General features: G+C 35.1%; 1 protein-coding gene across 1 annotated transcript; it reads right to left on the bottom strand.

Moving 5' to 3' along the window:
- Positions 1-10,957: 10,957 nt before the first annotated feature.
- LOC131613222 (uncharacterized) lies at positions 10,958-13,824 on the bottom strand. Its single transcript, XM_058884913.1, has 3 exons — positions 13,446-13,824; positions 11,869-12,033; positions 10,958-11,282 (listed from the first exon to the last, which is right to left on the bottom strand). Exons 1-3 carry the CDS (start codon positions 13,743-13,745, stop codon positions 11,184-11,186), a joined length of 564 nt encoding a protein of 187 aa, XP_058740896.1. The 5' UTR covers positions 13,746-13,824; the 3' UTR covers positions 10,958-11,183.
- Positions 13,825-15,543: the final 1,719 nt, after the last annotated feature.

Consider the following 15,543-nt stretch of genomic DNA (forward strand, 5'->3'; position numbering starts at 1 on the left):
CGGATTAGGAACAAGTTCCCAAACATCGTTTCGCTCGAATTGATTTAACTCTTCTTGCATGGCAAGAATCCATTGATCATCTTCTAGTGCTTGAGATACCTTGGATGGTTCTAGTTGTGAAACAAAAGCCATGTGTAAGCAAGCATCTTTGAGATTTAATCTTGTTGAAACTCCTTGGCTAATATCACCAATAACTTTGTCAATAGGATGATCTCTATGAGTTCTCCATTCTTTTGGTAGATCATTGGTGTTTGATTCTTGTTGTACGCTTTCTTGTTGAACACTTTCTTGTTGAACTTCCGGTGCCTTCACAATTGTATCATTTGAAAGTTCTTCCGGTGCCTTCACAATCGTATCATTTGAAAGTTCTTCCGTGGGTAAATCTAAAGGATCTTCATCATCACAAACAACTATTTCCTCTTTGGAGGTGTTAGTCTCATCAAAAGATACATGCATGGATTCTTCAATAGTTAAAGTTCTTTTATTATAAATTCTATATGCTTTACTAGAAAGAGAATAACCAAGAAATATACCTTCGTCGGATTTCTCATCAAACTTACCAAGATTGTCTTTGTCATTGTTTAGAACAAAGCACTTGCATCCAAAAATGTGAAAGTGAGCAATGTTTGGCTTTCTTCCTTTGAAGAGTTCATATGGAGTCTTTTTTAAGATAGGTCTAATGATTACTCGATTTCCAACATAACATGCCGTACTAACCGCATCCGCCCAAAAATATTTAGCAAAATTTGCATCACTAAGCATTGTTCTTGCGAGCTCTACTAGAAACCTATTTTTCCTTTCAACTACTCCATTTTGTTGTGGAGTTCTTGGTGCTGAAAAATTATGAGAGATACCATGTTCTTCACAAAATTCTTCAAATGATGCATTTTGAAACTCTCCACCATGATCACTTCTTATGGATACAATCTTTAATGATTTTTCATTTTGGATTTGTTTTGCATACTTCTTAAAGGCTTTAAAAGCATCACTTTTCTGCACAAGAAACAAAGTCCAAGAATATCTAGAATAATCATCAACAATAACTAAAGCGTATACATTACCTCCGAAGCTTCTTGTCCTTGATGGACCAAATAAATCCATATGCAACAATTGAAGTGGTCTTGTTGTAGTCACCACATTCTTTGGTTTGAAAGACGATTTGGTTTGCTTTCCCTTTTGACAAGCATCACATAGTTTATCTTTGACAAACTTTATCTTAGGTAAGCCAATAACAAGATCATGTTTGGTTAACTTATTTAAATGATCCATATGAATATGGGCTGCTCTTTTATGCCATAACCATGATTCATTATTGTTTACCAAAAGACATTTTACTTTCAAGGATAAATCATTTAAAGAAATCATAAAAATGTTATTAATTCTTGTACCTTTGAGTTTTACCTCATTGGTGACTTCATCGATGATCAAGCATTCCTCCTTAGTGAATTTGATCTTGAAGCCTTTGTCACAAAGTTGGCTAATGCTTAGAAGATTATGCTTTAGTCCTTCAACATAAAGAACATCTTCAATGGATGTGAAAGGTGGTGCACCAACTTTGCCTTTGCCAAGAATTCTTCCCTTATTGTTGTCTCCATAAGTGACAAAGCCCTTGGCCTTTAACCTTAGATCTGAAAATTGGTTTATGTCACCCGTCATATGCTTTGAACAACCACTATCTAGATACCATAGGTTTGAAGTGGTCTTCAAGCATACCTACAAAACAAATTAAGTTTTGTTAGGTACCCAAATGGCTTTGGGTCCATCATAGTTAGTTCCTTTCTTCACCCATACATAATGTCCACTAGGAACACTAAAGTTCCTTACATAACAAGCATTGGGTGTGTGACCAATAATACCACAATAAAAACAAGTAGGTTCAAAGTTACTTCTATATCTAGGAGGATAAGATTTCTTCTTAACAAAGTTCTTCCTTTTAGGATAATGTTGCATTACTTTAGGCTTGATCACTTTCTCTTGAATTGGTTGGTTACTAGCCTTGACAAAGATAGTCTTGTTGGATGTTGGTTTATCAAATTTAGAGAAACCAAGTCCGCTCTTATCATTGGAGTATCTTTGTGTGCTAAGAACATTTTCCAATCCAATTTTCCCTTTTTCATATCTTTCTAAAACACGTTTTAATTGGACAATTTGGAAGGAAAGTGATTCACAATTCTTGCATGCAACATTATCTTCTTGAACACTAATCATTTTTTCTTTGTCATCTTTATGTTCTACTTCAATTATCTTAACCTTCTCTTCTAACGATGATATTATTTTCTTTTGAGATGAGATAGTTTTATAGAGAATTTTGCATTCTTTTAATAATTCTTCTATTGCACCTTGCGCACCATTATCAAAAAGAGAATCATCATAACTAACCTCGCCTTCTTCATCGTCGGAGTGGTGTGATGCCATTAGTGCTAGGTTTGCACTTTCGTCACTATCGGAGTCTGATGAGGAACTTACTTCATTATCTTCCCATGCTATGTAGGCCTTTTTATTTTTGAACTCCCTTTTGCCTTTGAATCCATTCTTCTTCGAAAGCTTTGGACATTCCGGCTTTATGTGTCCTTGTTTCCCACATTCATAGCATGTAACTTCTTGTGATGAAGTGGATGCTTCTTTATCTTTATGCTTTGAGAATTTCTTTCTTTTGACATAGTTAGTATTATCAATATTATTTTTATTACCAAAAAATTTGCCTAACCTTTTTACAAGAAGCAAGAAGTTTTCATCTTCATCCGATGCATCTTTCATTTTGCTTTCTATTGAATCTACTTTTAATGCAATGCCTTTGGATTTCTTCTCTAAGTTCTCATGCTTTTCCAATCTTCCAAGTTCTGTCTCATATTCTTGAAGTTTTCCAAATAGTGTTGAGGAAGTAAGTTTTGATAAATTCTTCTTTTCGGATATCGCCGTCACTTTTGGTTGCCACTCCCTTGTCAAAGATCTGAGCACTTTAAGATTAAGTTCTTCGGTAGTAAGAGTCTTACCAAGTGCCTTCAAGTGATTTGTCAAATGTACGAATCGTTTTTGCAAATCGAGAATAGTTTCTCCGGGCTTCATTCTAACAAGTTCGTACTCTTGGCTTAAAGTATTCAACCTTGATCTTTTAACTTCAGCGGTACCTTCATGAGTTTCTACAAGAGTATCCCAAATTTCCTTTGATGTTGTACATGTTGATATTCGGAAGAATTCATCCATACTAAGAGCACCATGAAGAAGACTGATCGCCTTTTTGTCAGCAAGAACCCTTTTTCTATCATTATCATCCCATGACGCTTTAGGTTTCTCCGATCCAACACCATTAACGACCGTTGTAGGAACATGAGGACCTTGTAGGACAGCCTCCCAAACTTCTTCTCCTTGTGCTTCTAGATGAGCCTTCATTTGGATTTTCCAAAAGTCAAAATATTCACCACAAAACAATGGAGGCTTGTTGTTAGAACCACCATCTTTGAAAACCGGTCTTTGATTTGCGGAAGCCATTCTGGATCTTTAGGAACAAGTTACCTATAACTTGCTCTGATGCCAATTGTTAGTTAATATGTGCGCCTAAGAGGGGGGGTGAATTAGGTGATGGTAGATTTTTGTTCTTTTATTCTTTTATGATCTTGTTGAGTGTGTTGAAAGCAATAAAAGCGGAAAGTAAATGAACACACGATGTATACTGGTTCCCCTCACAGATCGAGAGTACTCCAGTCCCCTTGCCAACAAGCAAGAGATTTTACTATAATGTTATGACTCTTACAAGACTCTTCCTAGTCCTTCTAAAGAGACACCCACCAAGAACACCCTTCTTGGATTTCAATAAGTCCTTAAGAGAACACCCTCCCTAAGGATACCTCTTGTTTCCAAAACTATGGACAACAAGGTTACAACCTTACAATCTTATATCCACATTTGGAACAATAAGATGTAATCAATACAAACATAAAGAATTACAAGTGATTAAATATATTTGGTAATAAGTAAAGTTTTCTCACAATAGGTTATTATGTACTCAATGGAAATGATGAAGAAAATTTTCTAAGTATATGAAAGTGTATGCTGAAAATTTTCTTTAAAGAAGTTTGAACACAATGGAAATTTGAGAGCAAGAGCACAACAAAATGATTATGAAAAAATGATAGTATGTGTGTTTTTCAAAAGGAATAAAGAAGCCTTTATATAAGATAAAACACCCTTCCAAAAGGCTGCAAAAACATTTTCAAAAAGATGCAAACTCATGGCTAAAAAGAAAATTCGTATGGCTGAAGAAATAATGAAAAGATGTGATGCTTCAGCAGTAATCGGTTACCAGAAGAAGGGTAACCGGTTACCCAATTGCAACGTTCATATTTTTCAAATTTTTAACAGGGTAACCGATTACTGAAACCAGGGTAATCGATTACCCATACAAAAACCAGAGAGAGATCTTTTGAGAAACTCAGTAACCGGTTACCAAAGCTTCAGTAACCGATTACTTCAACTACAAAACCAAAAAACACTTTGAAAAAAGCTTTTTATGTTGAAATGAGTTTTACCAAAAGCCTTTTAAATGCAATGCATGTTATGTGTGATATTTCCATTGATTACACAATTATATCTAAGTGAGTTTTTCTTTAACTTATTTACCTTACAATTGATCAAGATATATTGAAGATTAAACTTGTATATTGAGAGAATTCTTGATCCAAATCCTTTGCCAAAAGCTATGGTGATGTTTTGTCTTCATCAAAAACCCTTGAAGAAGCTTGTCTTCACAGGAAGGACTGTCGCCGACTTGTTCTCCTATTCCGCGTTGCCCCATTTCCATTGAAACCAACTGAAGAATATATAAGTTGGTATAGATTGATAAGCACCCCTTAACCGTTTGTGTCCGACCTGTACTATTTGCACGACCCCCGACAACAAATGTACAACTAACAACCAACCCAACACCGACAACAACGCCAACACCAAACTCAGTACCAAGAACAACACCATCACCATCATCAATACGAATACCAATACCAATATTCCTTACCAAATAGATTATCAAACTCCATACCAACAACAAAGTAAACACATCTAACACGAAGAGACGAACTCTCCACATCCCAACTTAGTCCTAGACCAACCTGAAGAATTTAAATTTAATTGTTTCAAATTTAATTGTTTCAAATTTCAGAACTGGACAAGATTGAATTGAACTCTCTTTACTGCATACTTTGATGAGGTAAATCCAAGCTTAGAGACCTTTGATTCATTCGTTTGGCATCTTGATCCCAACGGTTTCTCGGTGAAATCAGCATACTCAATTATTCACCACCACTCTTACTCTGAGTTCTTCATTTCGTCTTCCCTTGCTCAAGCATTAAAGATTAATTGGAAATCAAAGATTCCTTCTAATGTCTAAGTTTTTGTGTGGAGACTTTTTTCTGAATAAGCTTTCGGTTCGGTCTAAGCTTAAAAAGCATTGAATTATCAATGGTTCCTAGATCCTGTATGTCCTTTTTGTTTCTACCATGTAGAATCAATTGCTCGTCTTTTCCTGTTCTGGCTGGATGCTTCGCGTTTATGGAATCAATTGTTGGCTTTGCTGTGTTTTGAGGGTGTTTCTATTTCTAATTCAATTTTGGACCACTTTCCCAACTTTGATATTTTTCACATGAAGAATTAGTATGGCTTGTTTTTAGGGAAATTATTATCCACATGCTTTTCCAGCGCACCACGCGAAATTTCAAAAATGTCCCTCAATAAAAAATGTATTTCTGATTCGCACCATAGTAGACATTAATGTTGGAACTAACCGGAATTATAACTACAGTATGAAATCATAAGTGTATTTCCGGTTTGTGGAACACCTAAATGGCGTGCTGCCTCTTCCCCTCTCATTACAGTTAGGGATGGAACTAGGTCAGACCGGTCTACAGGGGCATATAGCCTAGCCTATTTAAGGTCAGGCCAGGTCAAACCTATTTAATAAAAAGGCCAGGCTTAGGCTTTTTTAAAAGCCTATTTAATTAAATAGGTCAGGCTTAGGCTTTCAAAAAAGCCTATGAAACCTTACAGACCGGCCTATATATATATATATATATATATATATATATATATATATATATATATATATATATATATATATATATATATATATATATATATATATTCTAAATAGGATGGCCTATATATGCATATATATTAGAAAAAGGCTAAATAGGTTGGCCTATATATGTATGTATATTTAAAAAAAAAATCTAAATAGGTTGGCATATATATATATATAGGCACACCTTTAAGACTTCTTAAGTAATATGGATTAATTGAAGACCTTAATGAAAAACATGCTTTTAAATAGGCTTCCAGGCCAAGTCAGACTTTTAAAAAGGCTAGGCCATGCCGAAAAAAGAGCCTATAGAAGGCTATAGGCCAGACTCAGGCTTTGTAAGTTTATCGTAGGCCAGGCTCAGACATTCTAAAGCCTAGCCTAGCATATTTTCACTCTTAATTACAGTTTCAAAAACAAACTAAACACCACACTCTCTCAAAATTGTCTCAATTTCATTTTCACCAAATCAACCACATTTCCAACCGAAGTTGTTCGAAAGCGTCAAGCACCATATATCAAGCATTCAACCAAAAACAACAACAATCAATCAAGTAAGTTGTTTTTGAACTTTTTACACTTTATGTAAAATCCACTCAAATGTGTGTTTTATAGGTCAGAAATTAGGAATTTGTGGTTTGTTTTCAACATTAGGAATCATTACTAAGGTGTTGGAAATGTCTTTTTAATGATCAATGGAATTTTTTTTGTTCATTTGTGGGGGTGGGGATCCATTAACGCACTCTAAAATCGCAGTAGAAAGCGAAAATGTATTTTTGATTTTCATTAAGAACAAAACCGCAAGTACATTTCTTATTTTTTCCTTGATGTGTTTTCAAATTTGTTTTCAACATTGGTCCTTAAGTTAACATTTTTTGTGCTTCTACAGGAGAAATGACCGACAGAGTATCTCGATTGAGACACGGAAGGGTAGCCCAACATGCTTTTGTGTGGAGAGAAAGGAGTCAGGCAACCCAGCTTCCTCCTGCATCTGGACAGGCCGTACCGGATGCACCACCTTCAACTTCATCTTCTAGTGTTCTTACTGCTACTCCCACTACTTCGTCCTCCTGCACCAGACGGGATTCTTCAGTTCATCCTTCTCCACCCCTGTTCTCCCGCAAACGCACATCTCCACCGACAACATTTGAGGCGGGAGAGACCTCAGGTTCTCAGGCGACACCAGAGGCCTAGTCACGGCCTTAGTCACAGCCTCCATCACAGCCCCAGATGACACCAGAGGTGGCTCCTTAGGCTGCACCTGTGGTGCCTCAGGGTTTTAGAGGAGGACCATCTTATTTATCCCTTCTTCCTCTTTACCCTGACCATGTTGCTAGACGTATCTAGGACGGACATGTATGAATTTTAAATTTTGATTTCTATTACATTTTAAATTATGGATTTTTTTATTAATTTTAGATTTTGGTTTGTTGATTAAATTCGTCTACATATTTATGCAAGAACGAGATATGCTCAAGGTCATTAGCCATGGGCGGAAGATCAGTAGACTGGTACCACCTGTTGAGCCATGGTTTGATGAGATTTTACTGCTTTCAAGGTTGAAAGATTTGACAAAGTGTGGATACAACAAGGTCAACTAGGGTATGATTAATGCTTTCGTTTAGAGGTGACACCATGAGACGTCGTTGTTTCACATACCACATGGTGAGATAACAATCACACTAGACAGCGTCGCGTGTCTGCTGCATCTTTTGATCAGAGGAAGATTCTTCGATCATGAGAGGATCGGCAAAGAGGAGGCGTTGGATCTGTTGGTTGAGATGTTGGGAGTTACCCTTGAGAGTGGCCTCTGGGAGATTGATAAAACCCGAGGTAGTCACGTCAGGTAGATTTATTTGGCTCAGGTGTTCGAGGATGAGATACAGCGTGCACGAGAGGTTGATGGTGATCTCGAGCAGGTTTGCAATGAGAGCATACATTTTCTATCTTGTTGGCACACACATATTTGTGGACACCAGTACCACTTACACTGATATCATGTACCTTCGGTTTTTTGCTGATTTTGAGACGATCCACCAGGGGAATTAGGGGCCTGCTTTCCTGGTATACTTGTACACAAAGTTGGATGAAGGGATTAAGTGGAATATGAAGCAAATAACCGTAGCTACAAACGACTGGAGCTACGAGTACAGTTACATGTTATAGTTCTTCTGGGTGTCCCATCCATACATAATACAAGATTCTCCAGGGAACCCACCGATGCCAGTTCATTGGGAGATCCTAGAGGAGGAGCAGGCGAGGGTCGATCATGCGATTGACGTGTTGCTCATGTGTTGTTGTATCATGGAGCTTGCGCGGAATGGTATTGACAGAAGTTTGTTTCCTGATGGATCCGATGCGAGACGTGTTTTGGGTGCCATCATGGCGAAGGCTCGAGAGGCTATGCTTTACAGGAGGCAGTAGAGGGACGCCTCGAGGGTGACAGGTCGACTCATCATCTTCCATACCGAGTAGTTTTTGTTAATTTTTTTGTTATTGTATTTGGATTACATTTTTGTATTTGTACTACTATAGCAAAATATATATATATATATATATATATATATATATATATATATATATATATATATATATATATATATATATATATATATATATATATATATATATATATATATATATATATATATATTGATTCAAATTATACCGTTATTTGTATTTAGTGTGAATTAAGCATAAATATATTAAAGCTACAAAAGATATATATTGTCTAAAATGTTTCTGCAACTGATAATAGCATAAACTAGAAATATATTGTTGGTTTAAAACTGCAAATATACTTCCGATTTTCAATCAATTTTAACAAAAAAATATGCGCACTGAAAATATATTTCTGATTTTAGAGAGACATTTTAGAAATCACAAAGAGTCTTTCTTTTAGACATGGATGGAATAAAAAAATCCCTGTTTTTATTTCAATTTTGGGCCACTTTCACAACTTTGATATTTTGTTCACAAGAAGAATTAGATTAGCTTTTCGTTTGTTTTTTTTTTGGTTTTGAGTTATTTGGAGTCTTTCACTAGCTAGAAATGCTATCCTTTAAAAGGGGATTTGCTTATTGAGAAGGACTTACTTTTTTTCGTAAATCTTTGCTTTTGGGATTAGTTTGGAGCTACTTGTAATACTTCTATTCATTCTACCTTTTTTGTGTATTAGATTAGTGGTGGTTGTAGAATAATTTGTTTAACAAACCTTTTTTGTGTATTAGATTAGTGGTGGTTGTAGAATAATGTTGGAATTATCTAAGGTTTTTCCTTTACCCACCTTCCTATGGGGTCGCCCCCAGCGAAAACCCCAATTTACCCCTGCTTCCGAATTTTTTTTTTTTAAATTTTTTCAGGTTTCGGAAGTGCATTTCCGAAAAAATCCCAAAAATTGAGATTTTGATTAATTCGGAGATACATCTCCGAAAAAACAAAAAAAAATTAAAAATCCCAAAAATTAATTTTAGGATATTAATTAATTTACATATCATAAATTTGATATAATTTATGAGTAATGAATAATAATAATTATATATTTTGATATAATTTATGAGTTATGAATAATAATTATTATATATTTATATTCTGATTCATATTTTAAAATTTAAAATAATTTTAATTAAAATAATTAAAATAATTTCACTTACAAAATGAGTTATAATTTTTTATTTATATATTTATATATTTATAATAATTATTATATATTTACAAAAAAAATTTAAAAAATGAGTGTTTTAATTTATATATTTATATAATAATTATAATAATTATTATATATTTATAAAAATTATTATATATTTATATATTTATATATTTATATAATAATTATAAATATATTTATATAATAATTATAAAAATTAAAAAAATGAGTGTCTTAATTTATAATAATTATTATATATTTATATATATTATATATTTCACTTACAGAATTAATAATTATTATTATATATTTATATATTTCTATTCTGATTCATAATTAAAAATGAGTTATATTTTTTTATTTAGTTTTAAAAAATTAAAAAAGATTTTGTCTTAATTTTATTTAATGAATAAATTTTATATTTAACTCTATATAATTCAAAATTTACTTACGAAATTAAAATGTTTTTGATTTATATAAGTTAGTAAAATAATTTCAACTTTAAAATTGTTTAGGAAATTTTGATTCACCTTGATTTTATTGATTCACCTTCATTTTATTGATTCACCTTCATTTTATACCTATTAATTGTATTGATTCACCTTGATCACATTCCAAGACAAGACCAATTTGGTCTTGAATATTTCGGATATGCATCTCCAAAAGGGTGTTTTCGGAAATGCATCTCCGAAAACTCAAAAAAGGGGTGTTTTCGGAAATGCATCTCCGAAAACACCTTTTTTTTTCGTGTTTTTGGAAGTGCATTTCCGAAAACACTTTTTTTTTTTCAATAAAAGTACGTTTTCGGAAATGTATTTCCGAAACAAGGGATATTTTGGTAAATTCGCCAGAGGTGACTAAAAAGGTTAAGAGGTGGGTAAAAAAAATTTCATTATCAATTCTACCTTTCTCTTTGAATTAGGTTGAGTATCTCTTATATTCTCTTCAATATATTTTCTGTTTATAAAAAATAGTAAAAAAACTGAGTTTTTTTAACAAAAAAACTTTTAACATAGTAAAAAAACTGAGTTTTTTTAACAAAAAAACTTTTAACATACAAAATTCCTCCGCATCTTACTTCTTTTTAAAAGCCCAAGTGAACAAAAGAAAAATAAATATATTTTAATTGAGACGCTATCATAAATAGAAGTTCATAAAAACATGTCTTGCCTATATCAGCACCTGTATTACTTCTTATGCTAAACAGATTTTTCATCTGTTAGTCCAAGTTACACACTAGCATCTTACTCAAATAAATATAATTGTAAAATCTGCAAATATCCAACGCATAATTTATAATTTAATGACAACCATTAAATGGTACAACAAATTAATCTTATTTTGTTTCTTCTACTTTCTAGTTTCTATAGCTATTCTATTGGTTCACTCTGCGAGCAAGTGGAAGCGTGTCAGACAAACTCAATACTTCGTGGTTCCAAATGTGGCGAGCACCAACTACCAAATACAACATCAACTGTAAAGTTCAGGCTTCAAGACACCAATGTAAGGCAAATTTCTGTACCGTTCATCAAAATCCATTCCATAACCAACTACAAAATAGTCTGGACACTGCATCAAATTCAAAGAAACATGTAAACATAATCAGTACTATATCTCAAACTCACTGCTTAGCTTAGTAGTAAGATCATAGCATTTCATGTCAGCTTCACAATCTAGGCATAGATATTATTGCATAATAACGAGCTTTGTGGTACAAAAATTATCAATGGAGATAAAGAAACGGGTACAGCAGAAAATTAGAAAACTAAAATGATCATAAAGGCAGCATAGCTAGCCTACAATACAGTCAGACACCGACGGTATTGATAGTATATCAGAAGCAATAGATTCCATCTCTATTGAATTTCCATTTAAAAGTTTAGATTAAGCAAATATATCCAGTAAGTCCGTAAGAAAAGGTGAGGGAGAATGATTATTTGGTTAAGCTATGGATGAAACTGGCAAATCAAAGTTACATGATAATTATGACAGTTTCAGAACGTCCCTTACTCTACACAGACAACTTTCTCAACTGTAACTTCTACCTATGGCATTTTAATCAGCTCAAGTGGCATGTATGTGACTACAAGATAAAAATAAACACAACCTAAAAAAATTGATTAAAGAGAATAAGACAGCAGTGAGAGCATCATACCTCAAATCCCCGGTAGAATTTCCCTTCCCCCACCAGTTGTACATTAACTTTTCTCCTTGCTGGCTTGTCAAGAAGAGTGCATACAGAAACAGAGGATGCTCCTTTCAATTTCAAGTGTGAAATGAGTCTAGATAAAGTATGTCCAGAGTCCACGATGTCTTCAACCTAATTACAAAAATAAACACAAACACGGTAGGATTAGGAAAAATGGCAAGCGGAGTAGAGACACACATATCTAGACAGAAAAATTGGATAAAGTGAAATTACAATTGCAATTGAAAAGTATAGTATAATTTATTGTTTTCTTTAATCCTGTTTGTATTTAAGATCGTTTTATTGTTTACTTCCATTTCATTACTCATGCTAAATTTCCAAACATCAATGAAAAATAATTAGAACTTGTTTATCTAAGCTAACAAAATTAATTTCAAGATTGTATAAAAAGCAATTTGTATAAAATAAAAAGTCTTGTGCTTTTGTTCAAGATTATTCTACAAAAATGTTTTTTTTTTTCTCTCACCTATCTTGAATGAAACTATAAAGGGACCATAATTCTCAGTGTTTTAAAAACCGGACCGGACCGGCCGGTCGGACCGGTCGAACCGGGAACCGGCCTGGTAACCGGTCTGGTTCAATAGTCAGATCGGGTATGTCATCAAACCGGTGGGAACCGGTGAAAACCGGAAAAACCGGGAAAACCGGCGGTTTAATTGCTTTTTTTTTAACTTTTTTTTTAACTTTTTTTTTAACATTTCTTTTAAACTTTTTTTTAATTTTTTTAAATATATTTAGTAGTGTATTACTTAAATAGCATTCTCGCATAGTTTTTTTTAGTGACAAATTAAAAACTTTATTGTCTATTTGTTATCTTTGATAATAAGTTTTGTTAAATAGCATAAACATATCGAATTTTATTTGATTTTCTTTTTAGGAGGATTCTATTTTGAATTAAATTTGATACACATTGGAGTTATTTTGTTATAAACTTGATTCTATTTTGAATTAAATTTGATACACATTGGAGTTATTTTGTTATAAACTATTCAATTAGATTATGTTGTAATTAGACTTTGTTTACAATTAGACTTTGTAATTTTTTATTATTTTGTTATGTGTGATATCTTTGTTTAAAATTTGAATTTAAGTTATGAAATTGTGAATTTATGATATGGTATTTTTAAAAAATTTAAAAGCTAGTTATATTTTTTTAGAGACTGAATCATCCGGTTCGACCGGTTTTATACTTATATAATGACAGGTCTATTCAACCGAGTTATCTGGTTTAATCCGGTTTGGTCGTGCGGTTCGACCAATGACCCAGTGGTTCGACCAATTAACCAGTGACCCAGTACCCTCACCGGTTCGATGACCGGTCCGTTTTTTAAAACACTGATAATTCTACCTTTGAATTGTCTACTTTAAACTTACTTTAAAATACCGAGTCAAATCTCTGCATCCAATTAATTACAATTCACAACATTTATAAATAAAAAAGAAAGTCAAAATTTATTTGAAAAAAATATACTAGTAAAGAAAATAATAATGGAACATATTTAGGGTTAGAGAGAAAAGAATACCAAAATGACGTGTTGGCCGTTAACTTCAACCTTCAAGTCAGAAGAAATGGTAGGTGCGCCATTGGAGACAGTTCCGGAACCGTAGGATTGAGCTCGAACGAGATCAACGGTGAAAGGGAGGTCGATTTTGCGAACTAGGTCAGCGAGGAATATGAATGCGCCGGTGGCAACGCCGATAAAGACGGGAGGAGCTGACGAGGCGGGAAAGTCATGGACGATTTGTGCAGCGAGTTCGGAGACTCGGTGGGAGATTTGGTCTTCGGTCCAGAGGATACTGTCTAAGTGGGGATGTATAGCCATGGCGATAGCCGCAGAGACGGGTGTTGAGGGTTTAAGAGGTTAGAGTGCTGAATTGCGTTGCTCGGAACCTGTATTTAAATTCATGTTTATATTTTCTGGTTATACGTAATATTTTCAGAGAATACAATATTTTATTTTATTGGTGGACCATCAAATCAAAATATTTAAAATATTTATTGGTGGGCCATCAAATCAAAATATTTGTATAGCGTTTTTAAATAGAGAATTTCTTTGGCCACTTCCCAACCTTCTAGCTCACCTCTGGTGAAAAATACAGAATAACCCTGACTTCGGAAATGAACTTCCGAAATGGTGGAAAAAGGTGTTTTCGGAGATGCATCTCCGAAAGCGCCTTTTTTTTTTAAAAAAACTTGACTTATTTCAGAAATGCACTTCCGAAAACACCATTTCGGAAGTTCATTTCTGAAATACTGCGCGTTTTGCAGATTAAGCAAAACAACCCCCTCCCCCTAATCATTTACCCTAATCTTCTTCCAAACTCACACCCCAAGAGATTTTTGTGCAAACCAGTTCCAAGCTACCTCAAAGGCTCCAACTACTTGCTCTATTACATTCAAAAGTCCTCAAATCCATTCAATCGGTAAGCATTTTGATTTTAAGATCTATGATTAAAATGTATATTAGGGTGTTTACAAATAGCAAAAAATATATTAGGTTAGGTTTATACTGATATTTAGGATGTTTAGAATGTGTAGACATAGGTTTGATATTTGGTTTTGGGGTCTGCCATGGGAGTTGCAGAAACTCCATCGCAGGGGTGTTTCGGAAGTTCATTTCCGAAAACACCTCCATCCCAGTTTTCGGAAATGAACTTCCGAACTGTATCAGAATTTCAATTATTTTTGTTTCTTCTTTTGTCTCGCATATTAATCGATTTCAATTGTTTACAGGAACATGTCAGGCAACCAACCAGCACGCATCAGACAGGGGAGAGAGTCTCAGACTGCGTCGGCTAGACGCGAACGGGCGGCGGCGCAGCTGGCGTCGACCCAGGGACGGGGGCAGGGCCGGGGACGCCGTGTGCGAGTTCCCGTGGACGTGGGAGAGGGTACATCTGCTTCAGGATCTAGGAGTCAGCTGGCTCGTGTATCTTCTTCCCGCCAGCGAGAGGAGGAGGAGGAGGAGGAGGAGGAGGTGCCAGTGTCATACTACGAGTCGGAGGGTGTACCGGATGTTGACCCTCCAGCCGGGGAGGAGGATGAGCAGGAGGATGGCTATCCGGGAGGGCCCTTTGACACTTCCGTGCTGATTCACTACCACAATCACGTCGCTTGGCGGATCTGGGAGGGAGAGGTATTTTTTTAATTTAACCGTTTATTTGTCACCATTTTTTATAATCTAACCGTTTATTTGTCGCTTATTTAATATATGTCCGCTTATTTAATATATGTCGCTTATTTGTTTTTTTGGTAACAGGAGAGAGAGCCGCTGAAAATGGTCAACCACGCTCGCAAGATTTTCGGTATGTTTAAACCAGCAGCTGAGTGGTTTAACGACCATGTGCGAGGTTCAGGGCTCAGCGGGCTCTGCATGACGAGGTACACCACGATCAGCACCGGCATGCAGGGGGCATTTGTGGAGCGCTGGCACAAGGAGACGTCCTCTTTCCACTTGCCGGTTGGGGAGATGGCGATCACCTTGCACGACGTGCAGTGTCTTCTCCACCTGCCGATTAGGGGGCCGCTGTTGACTCACTCCAAGATCCAGAGGGTGGAGGCCATTGAGTGGATGATGCTCTACTTGGGCATGGAGCACGAGGTTGCTCACTATGAGTGCG

Source organism: Vicia villosa, linkage group LG1 (assembly GCF_029867415.1).
Source record: "Vicia villosa cultivar HV-30 ecotype Madison, WI linkage group LG1, Vvil1.0, whole genome shotgun sequence".
Lineage (NCBI taxonomy): Eukaryota > Viridiplantae > Streptophyta > Magnoliopsida > Fabales > Fabaceae > Vicia > Vicia villosa.